At 42.5% G+C, this 23,891-nt stretch overlaps 1 protein-coding gene and 1 long non-coding RNA gene across 2 annotated transcripts in view; one reads left to right on the top strand and one right to left on the bottom strand.

Annotated features, from left to right (window-relative positions):
- The window catches only part of psmf1 (proteasome inhibitor subunit 1), a 30,995-nt gene extending 9,463 nt beyond the window's left edge, over positions 1-21,532 (bottom strand). Inside the window, exons 1-4 of the mRNA XM_029695101.1 lie at positions 21,309-21,532; positions 18,445-18,597; positions 18,252-18,334; positions 10,437-10,613 (exon numbers count right to left, since the gene is read on the bottom strand). Of these exons, the coding sequence (XP_029550961.1) occupies positions 10,437-10,613; positions 18,252-18,334; positions 18,445-18,597; positions 21,309-21,437 (542 nt within the window). The 5' untranslated portion in view covers positions 21,438-21,532. The remainder of the gene's footprint in view (positions 1-10,436; positions 10,614-18,251; positions 18,335-18,444; positions 18,598-21,308) is intronic.
- Positions 21,533-21,963: 431 nt separating this feature from the next.
- LOC115151110 (uncharacterized) overlaps positions 21,964-23,891 on the top strand; it is a 32,571-nt gene continuing 30,643 nt past the window's right edge. The window contains exon 1 of the long non-coding RNA XR_003867215.1: positions 21,964-21,995. This is a non-coding gene — a long non-coding RNA (uncharacterized LOC115151110). The remainder of the gene's footprint in view (positions 21,996-23,891) is intronic.

Raw genomic sequence — 23,891 nt, 5'->3', positions numbered from 1 at the left:
CATCTCAAGCTGAATGCACTCCATGTGGGACAACCACTTCAAAAAGGCATAGTAAGTATATTTCTCAATAGCTTAGCTAAAATCCCCAACGTCAGAACAAGGGGGATACAGTGTTAATACAGGAAAGTTATTTTTTTGTATTATTGTTGTGAGGAGAGGGATTATTTAAAATATTAGTTGAACTTGGGTTTCAGGTTATTTTGGAAGATGGGCAGAGACTGCTGTCCTAGCTTCGGGGGGGGGATAAAATGCAGGGGTTTGATGGCACAAGCGGGGAGCCCAGCCAATAGCAAGTTGCAGTATTCCAGATGGGAAACAACAAGTGCCTGGATTAGGACGTGTGCAACTTCCTGTGTAGGGTAGTACTCTATGAATGTTGTAGAGCATGAACTTGCAGGAGCAAGTCACTGGTTTACAGAGAACGAAAGGGTGGTGTCTAAGCTCAAGCCAAGGTTCTTTACACAGAGAGCAACATTGGAGTTGTCAACCGGGATGGAGATGTCCGTTGAGCAGCTCCGTCTTGTCGAGGTTGAGCTTCTGGTGGGCCGACATATCTGCCTGGCACGCAGATGCATGTCGCCACCTGGGTGTCAGAACGGGGGGGGAGGAGAAGTAGTTGAGTGTTATCCACCTATTAGAGACAATGTGAGGATATGCCAGAGCCAAGCAACTTGGTGTATAGAGAGAAAAGGAGAGGGCATAGAACCGAGCCCTGGGGGACACCACTAGTGAGAATATGTGGTGTCTGTACAGATCATCTCCATGTAAGCCGGTAGGAGCGGTCTGCCAGGTAGGATGCAATCCAAGAGTGTCGGATCTGATGGTTCACAGTGTAGAAGGTAGCGGATAGATCTAGGAGGTTGAGAACAGAACGAGTCAGCTTTGGCAGAGCGGAGAACCTCCGTGACAAAGAGCAGTCTCGGTTGAGTGACCCGTCTTGAAGCCTGACTGATTAGGGTCAAGAAGATCGTTCTGAGAGAGTTGGTCAGAACACTCAAGTGTCTTGGAAAGAAAATAAAGGGATACAGGTCTATAGTTAACCTCAGATGAGACGAGTGCTGGTTTCTTGAGTGGAGCAACTAGGGCCCTTTTGAAGTCTGAGGGGATGCAGCCAGTTGTCAGGGATGAGGTCTCCAGAGCTGGTCTTGAGAAGGGAATGGGGTCGAGCGGAAGATTGGCAGGCAGCCAGACCTCACTAGTTTCAGGATTTCATCTGGAGCGAGAGTGGGACCAGTGGACCCAATAGGCTGAGTGAATGAGAAGCAGATATTGTCAGCCTTCTTTTCAAAGTGGTTGGCAAAGTTGTCTGCAGAGGGGGAGGAGGTGCAGGATTAAGGAGGGAGGAGAAGGTGGAAAAGTTCCCTAGGGGTGGAGGCAGAAGCTTGAAATGTAGAGTGATAGAAAGTTGGGGCGGCAGGTAGCCTAGTGGTTAGAGTGGCTTTAGCAGCAGATAGAGGACGAGAAGGTAGAGAGGAGGGAGTGAGATGAGAGGTCTTCCGGAAGTTGTTGTTTTCCTCCATTTTTGTTCAGCTGCCCACAGCACTATTCGCTCATGAGTCACGGAGCAGGAGGGAAGGGCCGAGCAGTTCCAAAGACTGCAAGGATTCCACAGGGTACATTAAATTACAACGGCCGCAGCCAAGGGGTGGGGAGCGTCTAAAGCCTACAGGGAGAGGAGCGAACAGGTAAAGAAAACAGTTGCCAAAAGCTACAAAAGAGCAAATGAGATCAGAAAATAACTAGTTAAGATACTCAAGAAGTCTGCCGCTGAGAAACCAGGGGAGACTGAAGTACTTTCCTAGCAGAGCATACCTCCCTGTACTAATTGCCTAGAAGAGGTGAAACCAAAGTAGATGGCCCTAGCTAGCAAAAAGACAGACATACTTATCCCCTGTTTTTTTTATGTCAATTGTATGGACAAGGCTTTTGACACTTGACCACATTCGTAGACTATCTGAAATTGGCCTGAATCAGGCTGCCTGCATTTGGTTTGAAAATTACCAGTTAGAGGACAATGCGTTTCTGATGGTGTCAAGTCAGGATTCCTAGATATGTCTAAAAAAAAAAAAAGGTGTTCAAGGGTTGATTTTGGGCCCTGTAATTTTTACAATGCATTCGGAAAGTATTCAGACCCCTTTGTTACAGCCTTAGTCTAAAATGGATATAAAAAATAAATCTGAATCTATGCACGCAATACCCCATAATGACGAAGCGAAAACAGGTTTAGACATTGCTGCACATTTATTACAAATAAAAAATAACTTATTTACATAAGTATTCAGACCCTTTGTTATGCGACTCGAGAGCATCCTGTTCCCATTGACCATCCCTGAGATTATTCTACAGCTTGATTGGAGTCCACCTGCGGTAAACGCAACTGATTGGACATCATTGAACACCTGTCTATATAAAAGGTCCCACAGTTAACAGTCCATGTCAGAGCTAAAACCAAGCCATGAGGTTGAAGGAATTGTCCGTATAGCTTGGCGAAAGAATTGTCGAGTCGCAGATCTGAGGAAGGGGACCAAAACGTTTTTTAAATTTAAAATAGCTGCAGCATTGAAGGTCCAAGAACAGTGGCTTCCTTCATTCTTAAATGGAAGATGTTTGGAACCACCAAGACTCTTCCTAGAGCTGGCTGCCAGCGCAAACTGAGCAATCGTGGGTGAAGGGACTTGGGTCAGGGATGTGACCAAAACCCGATTGGCAGTGCTCTGCCAGAGCTCCTCTGTGGAGATGGGAGAACCTTCCAGAAGGACAACCATCTCTGCAGCACTCCACCAATCAGGCCTTTATGGTAGAGTGGCCAGACGGAAGCCACTCCTCAGTAGAGGCAAAACAGCCCACTTGGAGTTTGCCAAAAGGCACCTAAAAGACTCAGACCATGAGAAACAAGATTCTCTGGTCTGATGAAACCAAGATTGAACTCTTTGGCTTGAATGCCAGGCGTCACATCTGGAGGAATCCTGGCATCATCCCTATGGTGAAGGATGGTGGTGGCAGCATCATGCTGTGGGTATGTTTTTCAACAGCAGGGACAGCAACCCTAAGCACACAGCCAAGACAATGCAGCAGTGTCTTAGGGACAAGGTAGCACATCCGGTGAACAGATCAGGGTTTCATAGCCGCATGCAGAACAGACAAAACTGGAGCAGCAGCACAACCATGTGGACTGGGAACAGCAAGGAGTCATCAAGTCAGGTAGTCCTGAGGCATGTTCCTAGGGCTCAGGTTCCCCATTAATATGGAGTTGGTCCCCCCCTTTGCTGCTGTAACAGCTCTTCTGGGAAGGCTTTCCACTAGATGTCCGAAATATTGCTGCGGGGACTTGCTTCCATTCAGCCACAAGTGCATTAGTGAGGTCGGGCACTGATTTTGGGCAATTAGGCCTGGCTCACAGTCGGTGTTCCAATTCAATTCCCAAAAGTGAATGAAAAGGGGTTGAGGTCAGGGCTCTGACCAAATCAAAAACCCATTTCTGTAAGGACCTCGCTTTGTGCACAGGGGCATTGTCATGCTAAAACAGGAAAGGGCCTTCCTCCAAACTCTTACCACAAGTTGGAAAAACAGAATTGTCTAGAATGTTATTGTATTCTGTAACGTTAAAACTCTCTATTCCGGCTTCAGACTACAGCAATAGTCTATAAATGCAGATGCCACTATTTAAAGCATTGGACAGTTCATAGCTTTATTACGGCGATAGGTTCAGTAAGCATCACTGCATTCTGTATCAAAAAGTAAGCCGGCCCTCTTAAGTCTCGTACATCAATGCACTGTTCCCTTAGTTTATAAAGCCCTCGTGCAACCTTCTGTCATAACTAGGGCTATGGCAGGCATGAAATGGTCAGCCTGTGATGGTCAAGCAAATAACTGCTGGTCTTACGGTAATTTACCATTAACATAAACATTTTGCATCTCCTTGCTTCCACGCATTGCCGATTAAACGCTGACCTTTTGAACACCTACATTTATATAAAGAAATTAGTCTAATTCCATGTAATATAGCCTACACCATCACAAATCCATAATTTATTTTAGACTGGTCTAAAAGAAACGTGAAGAAAATGTATGCCATTTCAGAAGAACAGAATAGCATACTCTGAGTTGTCCATGTCAGGCCATGCCATAGGGCAGTGGGCTACACTAGTTCATTTAGCACAATATTTGCTTAGAATTCCATGGCATTATTTTATATTATAAATACAATTGAACACAACTGAATAAGAAAATATCCCGTCTCCAAATGATTTGAGGGAGTGTGGCTTTTGTGTTGAGTGGTTGCTTAGAGTTATGTAACTTTAGTTGTGATACAAATGTTGGGCTATATATTTAATACATTCTAAATGTTTCGAATAATGAGGATTTGAAAAAGTAACATGAAAGGCATGACCTCTGCTTAGTTTTTTTACACGTCAGTCGCTCATTCAGTCACGTGATCAGGTCTTTCTCACAAGCTACGAGTGAAGACACGTCGGGGACACAACTGCGCGCTTCCTTATCAAATTTGAGGCACATATGTAAGATTGGCTGAAGAAAAGTAAATGTAGACAACAAGATGAGTAGGCCTAACGAACAGCAAAAGCACTAGCTTACGTCACTACCATTTGCCATAGTACAGAAGTTGACCTAGTCTATGCGAGAAAAAAATATTCCAAACATAAAATCGGGGACAGTTGGGAGATGCGATAGATCCCAAATGAATACAACCACTGGCATAAAAAAAAAACGTTTTAAGCAATGAGCCTGCCACAACAGATGAGAACATTTAGCTTAAAAATGTTAACCAATGCTATTTCTTCACATCAGCACAGCAATGCGCACAAGGGAGTAGGCTATAAGAGTGAATGTTCCATTAGCAGGAAAATACCATTCTCAAAAAGGTGACTACAAATGCAATTATGCATGTAATGCCTTATGAAAAGGTGCATTTATGGTAAACATTTCCCAAAACCTGAAACTCACTTCATATGTATACCAGTTAGGCTCTACACTAGCTGTAAAGCAGATTAAATGTGCTTCATGAAGATATTTAGCCAGTTTTGTGATAAACTTGAATCAAAAAAATAATTGATAAATAAATAGGCTTATGTGCTAGGTTACATGAGGTGTAAGACTAGGATTTAAAAGTACTTGATATTTGCCAAAAACTAGCCATCATTTACAAATGGTAGGCTAATATTGTCACCCATTACACTACTCTTGATTTAATCTTGTCTTTACATATACAGTTGAAGTCAGAAGTTTACATACACCTAAGCCAAACACATTTACTCAGTTTCACAATTCCTGACATTTAATCCTAGTAAAAATTCCCTGTCTTAGGTCAGTTAGGATCACCACTTTATTTTAAGAATGTGAAATGTCAGAATAGAGAATTATTTATTTCAGCTTTATTTCTTTTATCACATTCCCAGTGGGTCAGACGATTACATACACTCAATTAGTATTTGGTAGCATTGCCTTTAAATTGTTTAACTCTGGTCAAACGTGTCGGGTAGCCTTCCACAAGCTTCCCACAATAAGTTGGGTGAATTTTGGCCCATTCCTCCTGACAGAGCTGGTGTAACTGAGTCAGGTTTGTAGGCCTCCTTGTTGGCACAGGCTTTTTCAGTTCTACCCACACATTTTCTATAGGATTGAGGTCAGGGCTTTGTGATGACCACTCCAATACTTTGTTGTCCTTTTGGAAGACCCATTTGCGACCACGCGTTAACTTCCTGACTGATCTCTTGATGTTGTGTCAATAAATCCACATAATTTTCCTTCCTCATGAAGCCATCTATTTTGTCAAGCGCACCAGTCCCTCCTGCAGCAAAACACCCCCACAACACAATACTGCCACCCCCGTGCTTTATGGTTGGGATGGTGTTCCTCGGCTTACAAGCCTCCCCCTTTAACCTCCAAACATAATGGTCATTATGGCCAAACAATTCTATTTTTGTTTCATCAGACCAGAGGATATTTCTTCAAAAAGTATCATCTTTGTCCCTATGTGCAGTTGCAAACTGTATTTTGGCTTTTTTATGGAGGTTTTGGAGCAGTGGCATCTTCCTTGCTGAGCGGCCTTTCAGGTTATGTTGATATTGGACTGGTTTTACTGTGGATATAGATAGTTATGTACCCGTTTCCTCCAGCATCTTCACAAGGTCCTTTGCTGTTGTTCTGGGATTGATCTGCACTTTTCACACCAAAGCACGTTCATCTCTAGGAGACAGAACGCGTCTCCTTCCTGAGCGGTAGGACGGCTGCATGGTCCCATGGTGTTTATACTTGCGTACAATTCTTTGTACAGATGAACGTGGTACCTTCAGGCATTTGGAAATTGAGCCAAGGGTGAACCAGACTTGGAGGTCTACAATTTTTTATTCCCCCCCCCCGTAATGTCAAGCAAAGAGGCACTGAGTTTGAAGGTAGGCCTTGAAATATATCCACAGGTACACCTTCAATTGACTCAAATTATGTCAATTTGCCTATCAGAAGCTTCTAAAGCCATGACACCATTTCCTGGAATTTTCAAAGCTGTTTAAAGGCACAGTCAACTTCATGTATGTAAACTTCTGACCCACTGGAATTGTGATAGTGAATTATAAGTGAAATAATCTGCCTGTAAATGATTGTTGGAAGAATGATTTTGGTCATGCACAAAGTAGATGTCCTAACAGACTTGCCAAAACTATAGTTTAAAAATAAATGTGTGGAGTGGTTGAAAAACAAGATTCAATGACTCCAACCTAAGTGCATGTAAACAAACTATACGTGTGAAATTTGTTTTGATTTAGAATAGAACATTATCATGCACCTGTCTCAAAACAGGGGCAGCGGGGAAAAAAATAAAATGTCATTTATGCACTTAAATAGAGAATGGAGGACAATTTTCCCGTGGTTCATTTTCATGCCAGCCAGGTGGGCTATACTCCTGCTGTAAAGAGAAGCAATGTGCTCATCATTAGGAAAGTTGAATAGCCTATAGAAATGTTGCACAACATGACCACTCATGAAGTGTTTGATTAGATTTACAATTGCATTAATGTCAGAGTGATAAGAGGGACAGAGTACCAGGCAGTTATCAAGTTCGGTAGACTACTAATGACCAGAGCTTGGAGGAGCCTACTTACCGTGACTAAAACGGTCACCTGGAATTTGACTGCTGGTGTGGCAGTAATACCGTGACCGTAACAGCCCTAGCCATACCTTGATTGTTAAATTACAGAAATCAGTCACCAGACCCAATCACAGGGTTGACTAACTGTGGAGATTCCTCCAGCTCCACTGAGATAAAACAGATTTATTTTTTTTGCACCTTACTTGTGGACTGATCTCAGAACTCTGAAGAATGTTTTGGTGCAGTTCAGACAGCTGTTTGATGACTTTTTTTTTTACTTAGGAATGCATTTGTTTTTCCATGATCATGTTTTGTAAAGCACTTTAAAAATTGCTTGTAAATGTTTATTGCATTGGAATTGTAAATACTGAATTTGTATGATTGTGTGCAGGGCTCCCTTGTAAAAGAGGCCTTGGTCTCAAAGGGATTCCCTGTTAAAAAAAAAAAAAAAAATTTTTTTTAAAGTATACCAAACATTAGGAACACCGTCCTAATATTGAGTTGCAACCCCCCCTTTGGCCCTCAGAACAGACAAGTCATCAGAGCATGGATTGCTGGCCCATGTTGACTCCAATGCTTCCCACAGTTGTGGCAAGTTGGCTGGATGTCCTTTGGGTGGTGGACTAGTCTTGATACATACAGGAAACTGTTGAGTATGAAAAACCCAGCAGCGTTGCAGTTCTTGACACAAACTGGTGCGCACGGCTACCATATCCGGTTCAAAGGCACTTAAATCTTTTGTCTTGACGATTCACCCAAAAAAAGCACATACACAATCCATGTCTCAAGGCTTTTAAAAATAAAAAAACTTTCTTGAACATTCTCCTCCCCTTCATCTACACTGATTGAAGTGGATTTAACACGTGACATCAATAAGAGATCATAGCTTTCACCTAGTCAGTGTGTCATGGAAAAGACAGGTGTTAATGTTAAGTATACTCAGTGTACATTTATATTAAATCCTGTCCATCAAGTTATAATAAATCAAAACAGATAATGTATTCTCTGTCTAGTTGACAGACTACTGCGTTAAGCTTTAACCTACACTATCATGTGACCGAACGGCTCGATCTTATGTAGCAAAATTTGAAATTATGTTAACATTGGATAAAAGTAGCGACTCAGAAATCGAAAATTGTATATCATACACTAGAGTTGAGAAACAATGGGAAAGTAATTCTGCTTTGAAAGTTGATTAACCCCACTTATGAGAAAATGGCCCTAGAATGTTTTGGTACACCAACTGGAGAGCTCTGTCTACAACCATTCAGCATCGTTCACACGCTCTTAACCTGTTGGGGCTAGGGGGCAGTATTTGCACGGCCGGATTAAAAAAACATACCTGATTTAAACTGGTTACTACTCTTGCCCAGAAACGAGAAGATGCATATAATTAGTAGTATTGGATAGAAAACACTAAAGTTTCTAAAACTGTTTGAATGGTGTCTGAGTATAACAGAACTTATATGGCAGGCCAAAACCTGAGAAGATTCCATACAGGAAGTGCCCTGTCTGACAATTTGTTCTCCTTCTGTGGCATCTCTATCGAAAATACAGCATCTCTGCTGTAACGTGACATTTAAGGCTTCCATTGGCTCTCAGAAGGCGCCAGAAAGTGGAATGACGTCTCTCCTGTCTCTGGGCGAAAAACAGCAGGAGATTTTGTGAGTGGTCAGGCTGAGAACAGTGACACTGGAGATGCGTGTTCATGTGAATTCTACATTTTTTTCTTTCAGCATTTGAATGAATACAACATTGCCCGGTTGGAATATTATCGCTATTTTACGAGAAAAATAGCATAAAAATTGATTTTAAACAGCGTTTGACATGCTTCGAAGTACGGTAACGGAATATTTTGAATTGTTTTGTCACGAAATGCGCTCGCGCGTCACCCTTCGGATACTGACCTGAACGCACGAACAAAACGGAGGTATTTGAATATAACTATGGATTATTTGGAACCAAAACATTTGTTGTTGAAGTAGAAGTCCTGGGAGTGCATTCTGACGAAGAACAGCAAAGGTAATCCAATTTTTCTTATAGTAAACCTGAGTTTGGTGAGGGCCAAAATTGGTGGGTGTCAAATTAGCTAGCCGTGATGGCCGGGCTATGTACTCAGAATATTGCAAAATGTGCTTTCGACGAAAAGCTATTTTATTTTCTGACATAGCGTTTGCATAAAGGAGTTCTGTATCTATAATTCTTAAAATAATTGTTATGCTTTTTGTGAACGTTTATCGTGAGTAATTTAGTAAATTCACCGGAAGTTTGCAGTGGGTGTGCTAGTTCTGAACATCACATGCTAATGTAAAAAGCTGGTTTTTGATACAAATATGAACTTGATTGAACAAAACATGCATGTATTGTGTAACATAATGTCCTAGGAGTGTCATCTGATGAAGATCAAAGGTTAGTGCTGCATTTAGCTGTGGTTTTTGTGACATATATGCTTGCTTTGAAAATGGCTGTGATTATTTTTGGCAGGTTACTCTCCTGACATAATCTAATGTTTTGCTTACGCTGTAAAGCCTTTTTGAAATCGGACAATGTGGTTAGATTAACGAGAGTCTTGTCTTTAAAAATGGTGTAAAATAGTCATACGTTTGAGAAATTGAAGTTAGAGCATTTGTGGTAAGCTTTAGCCCCACACCTCTTTAAGGATTCGTATGAGGCCATGTGCTAAACAGAGTGAGTACGGTAGTGGACTAAATAAACAGACTAAGAGCTGGTTTATACCGTGTCGATTGATATATCTGTTGACATGAACATTATTTTGTCTTCGACATCAAACTTGTCCTGGTGGTCCAAAATAGCATAACTGGTGTATTTCACCACCAATAAACCCATCCTTTTAAAATTGAGTATGTCAATATAGCAAACCAGGCAACTAAACGCAACGTTTTGGTTCATTTCTAGCTTGTTAGCTAGATAACATTAAGAAAGCTGGCTAGCCAGTTCAAATAATGACCATATCATATAGCTGACGTCTTCACTTAATGGTAAGCCAATTACAGAAATTAGCTTGCAAGTTAAGAAATAAAAGCAAGGCCTTCCACTGGAGAATTTTAGAGATTGGACAGAAAGTGTTTACATTAAAATGCCACTCCTGTAAATTAGTGACGTGCAACACACCTACTTTCCTGAAATGAGTAACATATTCATAAATACCATTTTGTAAATGTTACTAGGCTAAATCAGTCAGTATAAATCAGTGACTACAGCTGACATAGTACTGTAGGGGTATTCAAGTAATGTTCTTCTTTACTAAGGTGAACATCAACTGGCCCAACATTCCCCAGTTGAAGAAAGCTGTAGTAAGGTATGTTGTACAAACCAGTTAGGCTGCCTACTGGTCTGTGGATGCCTTGTGGGAATGCGGAGAGGGTCACTGTCCGGCTGGGAGTTATCGGATTTCTCTCTGCTCCTCTTGTCTTCCTTTCTTGGCGCAGGCACTGAGGGAAGGAGCTGGCTCTTCACCTTCTGAGACAAATCTTCTGCATTCTTGAATACACTGACAGAGGGGAGGATCATGTCAACATCAACATGGTTTAGATACTTATAGGAATAATAAGGTTAATTCTGTACAGAACTGGAATAAAAATAGTAATGTATGAAAATGTATTTTGTCGCAAGGAGCTTTGACACATTGTATCTACACTGAACAAAAATATAAAAACACAACAGCAACAATTTCAAAGGGTTTACTGAGTTCATAAGGATATGAGTCAATTGATTAGGACCTAATCTATGGATTTCAAATCAAATTTTACTGGTCACATACACACGGGTAGCAGATGTTAATGCGAGTGTAGCAAAATGTTTGTGCTTCTAGTTCCGACCGTGCAGTAATGTATCAATTTCACCAAAGTGAAAAGGAATGAATAAGAATATGTACATATAAATATATGGATGAGCGAAAGCTGCGTGGCGTAGGTAAGATACAGTAGATGGTATAGAGCACAGTATACACGTATGAGATGAGTAACGTAGGGTAAGTGGCATTGTTTAAAGTGACATTTAATATATCCAATTTTGTATTATTAAAGTGGCTAGAGATTTGAGTCAGTATGTTGGCAGCAGCCACTCAATGTTAGTGATGGCTGTTTAACAGTCCGATGACCTTGAGATAGAAGCTGTTTTTCCAGTTTCAAGGTCCCAGCTTTGATGCACCTGTACTGACCTCACCTTCTAGATGATAGTGGGGTGAACAGGCAGTGGCTCGGGTGGTTGTTGTCCTTGATGATCTTTTTGGCCTTCCTGTGACATCGGGTGGTGTAGGTGTCCTGGAGGGCAGGTAGTAGTTTTTCCCCTGTGAGGCGTTGTGCAGACCTCACTACCCTCTGGAGAGCCTTACGGTTTTGGGCGGAGCAGTTGCCGTACCCGGTGGTGATACAGCCCGACAGGATGTTCTTGATTGTGCATCTGTAAAAGTTTGAGTGCTTTCGGTGACAAGTCCAATTTTTTCAGCCTCCTGAGGTTGAAGAGGCACTGTTGCGCCTTCACCACGCTGTCTGTGTGGGTGGACCATTTCAGTTTTTCCGTGATGTTTACGCCGAGGAACTTAACTTTCCACCTTCTCCACTACTGTCCCGTCGATGTGGATAGGGAGGTGCTCCCCCTGCTGTTTCCTGAAGTCCACGATCATCTCCTTTGTTTTGTTGACGTTGAGTGTGAGGTTATTTTCCTGACACCACACAGAGGGCCCTCACCTCCAACCTGTAGGCTGTCTCGTCGTTGTTGGTGGTAATCAAGCCTACCACTGTAGTGTCGTCTGCAAACTTGATGATTGAGTTGGAGGTGTGCATGGCCACGCAGTCAGGGGTGAACAGGGAGTACAGGAGAGGGCTGAGAAGGCACCCTTGTGGGGCCCCAGTGTTGAGGATCAGCAGGGTGATATTAGCTACCCTCACCACCTGGGGGCGACCCGTCAGAAAGTCCAGGACCCAGTTGCACAGAGCGGGGTCGAGACCCATGGTCTCAAGCTTAATGACAAGTTTGGAGGGTACTGTGGTGTAAAATGCTGAGCTGTAATCGATGAACAGCATTCTCACATACAGTGGGGGGGGAAAAAGTATTTGATCCCCTGCTGATTTTGTACATTTGCCCACTGACAAAGAAATGATCAGTCTAATTTTAATGGTAGGTTTATTTGAACAGTGAGACAGAACAAAAAAAATAAATGCAGAAAAACACGTCAAAAATGTTATAAATTGATTTGCATTTTAATGAGGGAAATAAGTATTTGACCCCCTCTCAATCAGAAAGATTTCTGGCTCCCAGGTGTCTTTAATACAGGTAACGAGCTGAGATTAGGAGCACACTCTTAAAGGGAGTGCTCCTAACCACAGCTTGTTACCTGTATAAAAGACACCTGTCCACAGAAGCAATCAGATTCCAAACTCTCCACCATGGCCAAGACCAAAGAGCTCTCCAAGGATGTCAGGGACAAGATTGTAGACCTACACAAGGCTGGAATGGGCTACAAAACCATCACCAAGCAGCTTGGTGAGAAGGTGACAACATTTGGTGCGATTATTTGCAAATGAAAAACACAAAAGAACTGTCAATCTCCCTCGGCCTGGGGCTCCATGCATGATCTCACCTCGTGGAGTTGCAATGATCATGAGAACGGTGAGGAATCAGCCCAGAACTACACGGGAGGATCTTGTCAATGATCTCAAGGCAGCTGGGACCATAGTCACCAAGAAAACAATTGGTAACACACTACGCCGTAAAGGACTGAAATACTGCAGCGCCCGCAAGGTCCCCCTGCTCAAAAATACATATACATGCCCGTCTGAAGTTAGCCAATGAACATCTGAATGAGTCAGAGGACAACTGGTGAAAGTGTTGTGGTCAGATGAGACCAAAATGGAGCTCTTTGACATCAACTCAACGTGTTTGGAGGAGGAGGAATGCTGCCTATGACCCCAAGAACACCATCTCCACCGTCAAACATGAAGGTGGAAACATTATGCTTTGGGGGTGTTTTTCTGCTAAGAGGACAGGACAACTTCACCGCATCAAAGGGACGATGGACGGGGCCATGTATTGTCAAATCTTGGGTGAGAACCTCCTTCCCTCAGCCAGGGCATTGAAAATGGGTCGTGGATGGGTATTCCAGCATGACAATGACCCAAAACACACGGCCAAGGCAACAAAGGAGTGGCTCAAGAAGAAGCACATTAAGGTCCTAGAGTGGCCTAGCCAGTCTCCAGACCTTAATCCCATAGAACATCTGTGAAGGGAGCTGAAGGTTCAAGTTGCCAAACGTCAGCCTCGAAACCTTAATGACTTGGAGAAGATCTGCAAAGAGGAGTGGGACAAAATCCCTCCTGAGATGTGTGCAAACCTGGGGGTCAACTACAAGAAACGTCTGTGATTGCCAACAAGGGTTTTGCCACCAAGTACTAAGTCATGTTTTGCAGAGGGGTCAAATACTTATTTCCCTCATTAAAATGCAAATCATTTTATAACATTTTTTACATGCGTTTTTCTGGATTGTGTTATTATTCTGTCTCTCACTGTTCAAATAAACCTACCATTAAAATTATAGACTGATCATTTCTTTGTAAGTGGGCAAACGTACAAAATCAGCAGGGGATCAAATACTTTTTTCCCCTACTGTAAGTATTCCTCCTGTCCACATGGGTTAGGGCAGTGTGATTGCGATTGTGTCGTCTGTGGACCCATTGGGGCGGTAAGCAAATTGGAGTAGGTCTAGGGTGGAGGAGATATGATCCTTGACTAGTCTCAAAGCACTTCATGATGACGGAAGTGAGTGCTACGGGGCGATAGTCGTTTAGCTTTCTTGGGAACAGGAACAATGGTGGCCCTCTTGAAGCATGTGGGAACAGCAGAATGGGATAGGGATTGATTGAATATATCCGTAAACACACCAGCCAGCTAGTTTGCGCATGCGCTGAGGACTCGGCTAGGGATGTCATCTGGGGCGGCAGCCTTGTGAGAGTTAACACGTTTAAAATGTTTTACTCACGTTGGCCTCACAAAGTTGTTCAGTTTGTCTGGGAGCAAGACGGTGTCCGCAGCGGGGCTGGTTGTCTTTTTGTAGTCCATGATTTCCTGTCGACCCTCCCACATACGTCTCGTGTCTTAGCCATTGAATTGCGACTCTACTTTGTCTCTATACTGACGCTTAGCTTGTTTGATTGCCATGGAGGGAATAGCTACACTGTATTCGCTCATGTTTCCGGTCACCTTGCCATGATTAAAAGCAGTGGTTCGCGCTTTCAGTTTTGCGAATGCTGCGATAATCCACGGTTTCTGGTTGGGGGAAGGTTTTAATTGTCACCGTGGGTACAACATCCCCAATGCACTTGCTAATAAACTCACTCATCGAATCAGCATATATATATATATCTCAATGTTGTCTGAGGCCATCTGGAACATATCTTTAACCTCTCTAGGGTAGGGGGCACTATTTTCACCTCTGGATGAAAAACGTGCCCAAAGTAAACTGCCTGTTACTCAGGCCCAGAAGCTAGGATATGCATATAATTGGTAGATTTGGATAGAAAACTCTAAAGTTTCCAAAAAAACTGTTAAAATAATGTCCGAGTATAACTGAACTGATATGGCAGGCAAAAACCTGTGAAAAAAAAACCCCACTTCCTGGATGGATTTATGTTTGTCGTTTTCTATTGAATGCCAATACAGTATCCATTGACCTAGGACTCAAATTGCACTTCCTATGGCTTCCACTAGATGTCAAGTGTTTAGAAATTGTTTCAGGCTTGTATTCTGAAAAATGAGGGAGTAAGACCACTGAGTGAGTGGATAGTAGAAAGTCCCTAGACTTGTTTGGTGCGCGCAACCTAGAGCCCGCCTTTCTTGTTTACCTTTTATACTGACGAAGCTATTGTCCGGTTGAAATATTATTGATTATTATGACTAAAAAAAAAAACAACCTGAGGAGTGATTATAAACATCGTTTGACATGTTTCTACGAACTTTACTGATACTATTTGGATTCTGTCTGCCTGTTGTGACTGCCTTTGAGCCAATGGATTACTGAACAAAATGCGCCAACAGAAAGGGAGGTTTTTGGATATAAAGAGGGACTTTATCGAACATTTATTGTGTAACCATATGAAGATCAAAGGAAAGTGATACATTTAACACCATTTCTGACTACTTGGCTGGTAACGGTTTGTAATGTGTGCTGGGCGCCGTTTTAAGATAATAGCATGGTATGCTTTCGCCGTAAAGCCTTTTGAAATTTGACACCGCGGTTGGATTAACAAGAAGTTAATCTTTAAGCCGATGTATCACACTTGTATATTTTATGAATATTTCTGTATTTTGAATTTTGCACTCTGCAATTTCACCGGATGTTGGCCAGGTGGGACGGTAGCGTACCATCTACCCTTGCAAGGTTAAGTGTGGAATCCGATTAGTCGGACCAGCGTTGAACAGACTTGAGCGTTGAACAGACTTCCTGTTTTAGTTTGTCTATAGGCTGAGAGCAACAAAATGGAGTTGTGGTTAGATTTGCCGAAAGGAGGGCTTTGTATGCATCGCGGAAGTTAGAGTAGCAATGATCCAGAATGTTGCCAGCCTGCGTCACGCATTTGATATGCTGATTAAATTTAGGGAGCTTTGTTAAAATCCCCAGCTACACTAAATGCAGACTCAGGATATGTGGTTTCCAGTTAACATAGAGTCCAATGAAGTTCTTTCAGGGCAGTCGAGGTGTCTGCTTGGTGGGGGGGATATACAGGGCTGTGATTATAATCGAAGAGAATTCTCTTGGTAGATAATGCGGTCGGCATTTGATGTTAAGGAACTCTAGGTCAGGTGAACAAAAGGACGCGAGTTCCTGTATGTTGTTAGGATCACACCACGACTCGTTAAATCATAAGGCATACACCCCCGCACTTCTTACCAGAGATGATTGTTTTGTTGCATGAAGAAACCAGGTGGCTGTACCGACTCTAACGTATCCCGAGTGAGCCATGTTTCCATGAAACAGAGAATGTTAGTCTCTCTGGAAGGCAACCCTTGCTCGAATTTCATCTACCTTGTTGTCAGACTGAACACAGGCGAGTAGTATACTCGGGAGCGGTGAGCCCGTCTAATGAGCCTGATCAGAAGACCACTCTGTCTGCCCCTCCTGTGGCGCCGTTGTTTTGGGTCGCCTACTCGGATCCGATCCATTGTCCTGGGTGGTGGTCCAAACAGAGGATCCGCTTCGGGAAAGTAGTATTCCTGGTCGTAATGTTGGTAAGTTGACGTTGCTCTTATATCCAATAGTTCTTCCCGGCTGTATGTAATAAGACTTAAGATTCTGGGGTAACAGTGTAAGAAGTAATACATAAAAAAATACTGCATAGTTTCCTAAGAACCCGAAGCGACCATCTCTGTCGGCGCCAAATCACATGACTGAATATAGATACGCGTCAGTTGGTCACAGATACCTTAAAAAAAGTAGAGGCATGGATTACAAAAAGTCAATATCTGGTGTGACCACCATTTGCCTCATGCAGCGCGACATATCCTTCACATAGAGTTGATTAAGCTGTTGATTGTCACCAGTAGAATGTTGTGAGGAGTTGCTGGACATTGGTGGGAACTGGAACATGCTGTCGTAGACGTCGATCCACAGCATCCCAAACATGCTCAACGGGTGACATGTCTGGAGAGTATGCAGGCCATGGAAGAACTGGGACATTTTTGGCTTTCAGGAATTGTGTACAGATACTTGCGACACATGGTCATGCAGAAACATTAGGTGATGTGGCAAATGACTGGCACAACAATGGGCCTCAGGATCTCATCACAGCATCCCTGTGCATTCAAATTGCCATTGATAAAAAGCAAGCATGTTTGTTGTCCGTAGTTTACGCCTGCCCATACCATAACCGCACCATGCGGCACTCAGTTCACAATGTTGACATCAGCAAACCTCTCATCCGCACGACACCATCTGCCAAGTACAGTTGAAACAGGGATTCATCCGTGAAGAGCTCACTTCTCTAGCGTGTCAGTGGCCATTCAAGGCGAGCATTTGCCAACTGAAGTCAGTTATGACGCCAAACTGCAGTCAGGTCAAGACCCTGGTATGGACGACAAGCAAGCAGATGCGCTTACCTGAGATGCTTTCTGACAGTTTGTACAGAAATTCTTCAGTTGTGCAAACTCACTGTTTTATCAGCTTTCCAGGTGGCTGGTCTCAGACAAGCCACGTAGGTAAAGAAGCTGGATGTGGAGGTCCTGGGCTGACGTGGTTACATGTGGTCTGCTGTTGTGGGGCCGGCTGTATGTACTGCCAAATTCTCTAAAAGGTTGTTGGAAGCAGCTAATGGTAGAGAAACGAATATCGCATTTTCTGGCAAGAGCTCTTGCGGACATTCCCACAGTCAGCAAAACTGCACATTTTAGAGTGGCCTTTTATTGTCACCGCACAAGGTGCACCTGTGTAATGATCATGCAGTTTAATCAGGGGCGGCAGGAAGCCTAGTGGTTAAAGCATTGGACTAGTAACCGAAAGGTTGTAAGATCGAATCCCCGAGCTGACAAGGTACAAATGTGTCGTTCTGCCCCTGAACAAGGCAGTTAACCCACTGTTCCTAGGCAGTCATTGAAAATAAGAATTTGTTCTTAACTGACTTGCCTAGTTAAAATAAAAAATAAAATATTCAATATGCCACCCCTGTCAGGTGGATGGATTATCTTGGCAAAGGAGAAGTGCTCACTAACAGGGATAAACAAAATTAGAGATACACTTTTTGTGCATATGGAACATTTTTGGGATCTTTTATTCTTTACATTTTTGTTCAGTGTAAAAGGATTGTTGAGAAATATTAACTTGAAGTTGGGATATTTGGACTAAGCCAGGCCTCATCTAAGACTAAGCAACAAAGCAAGAACTGGTGTAATAAGAAGATTTACAGCATGGCCTATAATATGGAGTAGTATTTCAATAAGTCACGGTAATTTAATTTTTTTTGTGAGAAAAAAAAAAAAGACCCATCACACACCAAATTCAAAGAATGTGGTACGTGTTGTCCGGTGGATTTCCTTACCCAAATACTTATACATCTGTTGTTCATCACTTTTGCTCCATTAAGTACTGTTAAAATTGAGCAAGACTTCAATATATCCCCAAAAATATAACATATTGACCAACCTTTCAAATGTCTGCAAATGATCTGCATCCACGTAATCACTGACATTCATTGTCAGGTCTGACACCTGTTCAGTGGCCGAGTCCTGACAATAGAAAAGAACCACACTTAGGCCTACTGTAGATGTAACCTAACTACATTTGAGAAATAACCACTTAAGATTCGAAATAATATTTTGTATAGCTGTATAGTTACCATTAAGTTGAAGATCAAGGTGGAATCCACAGTGATGGCTTTGACCAAGAAAATAGACTTGTCATCATTTGACTTGTACCGCAGGGTGTACAATTCCTTGCTGCCATTCCACCCTGTAGGAAGCAACTCCGACTTCTTGTCACCACTCCGAGGCTGAATTACATGTAAAAAAAAAAAAAGTATTATTCATTCAGAATTAAACAGGTATGCATTGTCATGTGGCATAACATCACACCCTCTCAAGAACCATTTAAAGCCACAATCATGAGTTTGTGTTTCAGCCCAATGTTAGCCCCGCCACTTTTTAAAATGTAAACTAAGGATGAGGCTGAACGAATGTAACCACACTCATATTCATAGATGGATCAGATACAAAGAATGACAGTCCTAGCTACAGATTTTAAGAGCAAAGAACTTAATTTAACCAAACAGATGTGGTATCCATTATAAATCGTGGGTTACAGTGAGGGAACAAAGTATTTGATCCCCTGCTGATTTTGTATATTTGCACACTGACAAAGAAATGATCAGTCTACAATTTTAATGGTAGGTTTATTTGAACAGTGAGACAGAATAACAAAAAAATCCAGAAAAACGCATGTCAAAAATGTTATAAATTGATTTGCATTTTAATGAGGGAAATAAGTGAGATCATAAGGTGAATGCACCAATTTGTAAGTCACTCTGGATAAGAGCGTCTGCTAAATGACGTAAATGTAAGTATTTCAACCCTCTGCAAAACATGACTTAGTACTTGGTGGCAAAACCCTTGTTGGCAATCACAGAGGTCAGACGTTTCTTGTAGTTGGCCACCAGGTTTGCACACATCTCAGGAGGGATTTTTGTCCCACTCCTCTTTGCAGATCTTCTCCAAGTCATTAAGGTTGAGGCTGACGTTTGCAACTCGAACCTTCAGCTCCCTCCACATATTTTCTATGGGATTAAGGTCTGGAGACTGGCTAGGCCACTCTAGGACCTTAATGTGCTTCTTCTTGAGCCACTCCTTTGTTGCCTTGGCCGTGTGTTTTGGGTCATTGTCATGCTGGAATACCCATCCATGACCCATTTTCAATGCCCTGGCTGAGGGAAGGAGGTTCTCACCCAAGATTTGACAATACATGGCCCTGTCCATCGTCCCTCTGATGCGGTGAAGTTGTCCTGTCCCCTTAGCAGAAAAATACCCCCAAAGCATAATGTTTTCACCTCCATGTTTGATGGGTGGGGATGGTGTTCTTGGGGTCATAGGCAGCATTCCTCCTCCAAACACGGCGAGTTGAGTTGATGCCAAAGAGCTCCATTTTGGTCTCATCTGACCACAACACTATCTCCCAGTTGTCCTCTGAATCATTCAGATGTTCATTGGCAAACTTCAGACGGGAATGTATATGTGCCTTCTTGAGCAGGGGGACCTTGCGGGCGCTGCAGGATTTCAGTCTTTCACGGCGTAGTGTGTTACCAATTGTTTTCTTGATGACTATGGTCCCAGCTGCCTTGAGATCATTGACAAGATCCTCCCGTGTAGTTCTGGGCTGATTCCTCACCGTTCTCATGATCATTGCAACTCCACGAGGTGAGATCATGCATGGAGCCCCAGGCCGAGGGAGATTGACAGTTCTTTTGTGTTTTTCATTTGCGAATAATCGCACCAAATGTTGTCACCTTCTCACCAAGCTGCTTGGTGATGGTCTTGTAGCCCATTCCAGCCTTGTGTAGGTCTACAATCTTGTCCCTGACATCCTTGGAGAGCTCTTTGGTCTTGGCCATGGTGGAGAGTTTGGAATCTGATTGCTTCTGTGGACAGGTGTCTTTTATACAGCTGTGGTTAGGAGCACTCCCTTTAAGAGTGTGCTCCTAATCTCAGCTCATTGCCTGTATAGAAGACACCTGGGAGCCAGAAATCTTTCTGATTGAGAGGGGGTCAAATACTTATTTCCCTCATTAAAATGCAAATCAATTTATAACATTTTTGACATGCGTTTTTCTGGATTTTTTATTTGTTATTCTGTCTCACTTCAAATAAACCTACCATTAAAATTATAGACTGATCATTTCTTTGTCAGTGGACAAACATACAAAATCAGCAGGGGATCAAATACTTTTCCCCCCTCACTGTACATGTTAGGTACGGTTAGGCGTGGCACAGCATTGCCTCCAACTTTAACTAGGCGATAGTATTGTCGTTCTCGTTTCGGTCAAACGTGCATCTTCTAAAAAGTGTCCAGTTGCAGGTGGTTAACTTAAGCAATAAGGCCCGAGGAAGTGTGGTATACAGCAAACAACGCGGAGTGCCTGGTTACAGCCCTTAGCCGTGGTATATTGGCCATATACCACAAACCCACGAGGTGCCTGATTGCAATTATAAACTGGTTACCAACGTAATTGGACCAGTAAATGGTATTCCTTTTTGGTCATACCCATGGTATTTGGCCTGGTTAGCGTGATACAAAATCTAACTAGAGACCTGATAGCGATTGGCAAGCTAATTCACAAAACATATCCACATAAGCAAAATAATGAGTATTATTTACATATTGGCATTCATACAAATTCAACAACCGTATTGATTTGTCAACCCAGTTTGCTGACACCATCACAACTGGCTACCAGCGACAGATTAGCAGTCTAACATGCCTTGCTAACTAACTAGTTATAGCTAGCTAATTTAGCCAATTGACTCGAGTATTAACTATAATTATTAATGCTTGTAAATTAACTAGCCAACTGTAGTTGGTTAGCGAGGATACATGTCAGACGGCTAATCTGGCGTTAACAAATTGTGACGTTGTCAGAAACTCTAAAGCAATTAGCTATAAAACATGGAATTATAAAGTCAATAATTTGAAGCCTGCTGGCATCACACTCACCTCATCTCCTAACCCAAGGCATTTGTACCCACTCTTTACAATTTCCCAGTGAACAAAACACACAATGACGTCTTGTGGACAGGTAATACTGCCTGCTACGGAGCTATACAAAAGCTCTAAACCAGCCATCTTTCGGAAAGTTATGAATCGATAGCAATGTTTGGGTGAAAACGAAAGCTCGGCGAAGAGGCACGGCTGTTTATGTTGATCATTGGGATAATCTCAATGGCTTCCACGCGACCTCTCCTTTCTCCTTGTCTCCTTCTCGAAACCCATTGGATGAGAGAACCAGAGGTACCGCCCCTCTGACCTTCTCCTCCAATGTGTTCTTGAGGAGACGAGGAGAAAAGACGCGAGGATGAAACAATTGAGATTTTCCCATTTTTAGAACGTGAAAGTGATCCCTGGGTGAAGTGAACTCATCTCAGATTTTCAGAAAATTATGCCTAAAAAAAACAGTGTCTCGTGAAATATATGCCACTCAGCAGAGGCTTTCCATAGCATTTTACAGTATATTGACTGCATACATTTATAATAGGCCTATGGGAACGTGATCCCTGCGGGAATTGAGTACCACAATACGAGTCATAATACCCACAAAGCCTAGCGGTGAAACCCGGAAATGATTCCAATCGTTTTTCCACCATTATTTTTGCCATAGGGGATTTTAGAACTGCTTCATATAAGGTCTGTGTTTTGTATAGGCTTACCCTGCAGTGACTTTTCATACTGAGCAAATCTCTCTCGGACAAGGTCACTTTTACCAATATATTCACCTGTATTATATGTACCAGATTGTAACCACTACTCAGTGGTGGAAAAAGTACCCAATTGTCACACTTGAGTAAAAGTAAAGATACCTTCATAGAAAATGACTCAAGTAAAAGTCACCCAGTAAAATAATACTTGAGTGCAAATCAAAAAGTATTTGGTTTTAAATATACTTAAGTATCAAAAGTAAATGTACTTGCTGAAATATACTTAAGTGTAAAAGTATAATTCAGTTCAAATTCCTTATGTTAGGAAAACCAGATGGTGCACTTAAAAAAAATTCAAAAATAAAAAATTCACATATAGCCAGAGGCACTCTCCAAAACTCAGATATAATTAATAAACAAAGCATTCTTGTTTATTACCAGAGGCAGTATGGATTACCAGGGCTGTTCTCTTGATAAGTGTGTGAGAATTGGACTGTTTTCCTGTCCTGCTAAGCATTCGAAATGTAGTAAGTACTTTTGGGTGTCAATGTATGGAATAAAAAGTACATTATTTTCTTTAGAACTGTAGTGAAATACATGTAAAAGTTGCCCAAAATATAAATAGTACAGTAAAGTACAGATACAAAAAACGACTTAATTTAGTACTTTAAAGTATTTTTACTTTAGTAGTTTACACCACTGCCACTACTCCAATAAGCATACGTGAATTGTATAGTTTTCTGACCTCTGTATACAAGAGGCATTGCTGGAGCTGTGTGATAAGGTAAGCCCTGTTTCCTAGGTGCTGACAAGCTATTTTGGTTAGGTAAAAGATTTGTGGTTAGCTAGATTCTTTAGAAAATTTGCTAGATAACCACCAACTGTAGTTACGTGTAAAATGCACAATACCTTCCTTACAAGTAAAAAGAAAACCAGCGTAGGCTAGCATAATGACTGTTGTGACCTTATATACTGCTCAAAAAAATAAAGGGAACACTAAAATAACACATCCTAGATCTGAATGAAAGAAATAATCTTATTAAATACTTTTTTCTTTACATAGTTGAATGTGCTGACAACAAAATCACACAAAAATAATCAATGGAAATCCAATTTATCAACCCATGGAGGTCTGGATTTGGAGTCAGACTCAAAATTAAAGTGGAAAACCACACTACAGGCTGATCCAACTTTGATGTAATGTCCTTAAAACAAGTCAAAATGAGGCTCAGTAGTGTGTGTGGCCTCCACGTGCCTGTATGACCTCCCTACAACGCCTGGGCATGCTCCTGATGAGGTGGCGGATGGTCTCCTGAGGGATCTCCTCTCAGACCTGGACTAAAGCATCCGCCAACTCCTGGACAGTCTGTGGTGCAACGTGGCGTTGGTGTATGGAGCGAGACATGATATCCCAGATGTGCTCAATTGGATTCAGGTCTGGGGAACGGGCGGGCCAGTCCATAGCATCAATGCCTTCCTCTTGCAGGAACTGATGACACACTCCAGCCACATGAGGTCTAGCATTGTCTTGCATTAGGAGGAACCCAGGGTCAACCGCACAAACATATGGTCTCACAAAAGGTCTGAGGATCTCATCTCTGTACCTAATGGCAGTCAGGCTACCTCTGGCGAGCACATGGAGGGCTGTGCGGCCCCCCAAAGAAATGCCACCCCACACCATGACTGACCCACCGCCAAACCGGTCATGCTGCAGGATGTTGCAGGCAGCAGAACGTTCTCCACGGCGTCTCCAGACTGTCACGTCTGTCACATGTGCTCAGTGTGAACCTGCTTTCATCTGTGAAGAGCACAGGGCGCCAGTGGCGAATTTGCAAATCTTGGTGTTCTCTGGCAAATGCCAAACGTCCTGCACGGTGTTGGGCTG

This window comes from Salmo trutta, chromosome 16, assembly GCF_901001165.1.
Source record: "Salmo trutta chromosome 16, fSalTru1.1, whole genome shotgun sequence".
NCBI classification, from domain to species: Eukaryota; Metazoa; Chordata; class Actinopteri; order Salmoniformes; family Salmonidae; genus Salmo; species Salmo trutta.
Note: the sequence above shows the minus strand (reverse complement) of the source record. Positions and strands in the feature narration are given on the sequence as shown.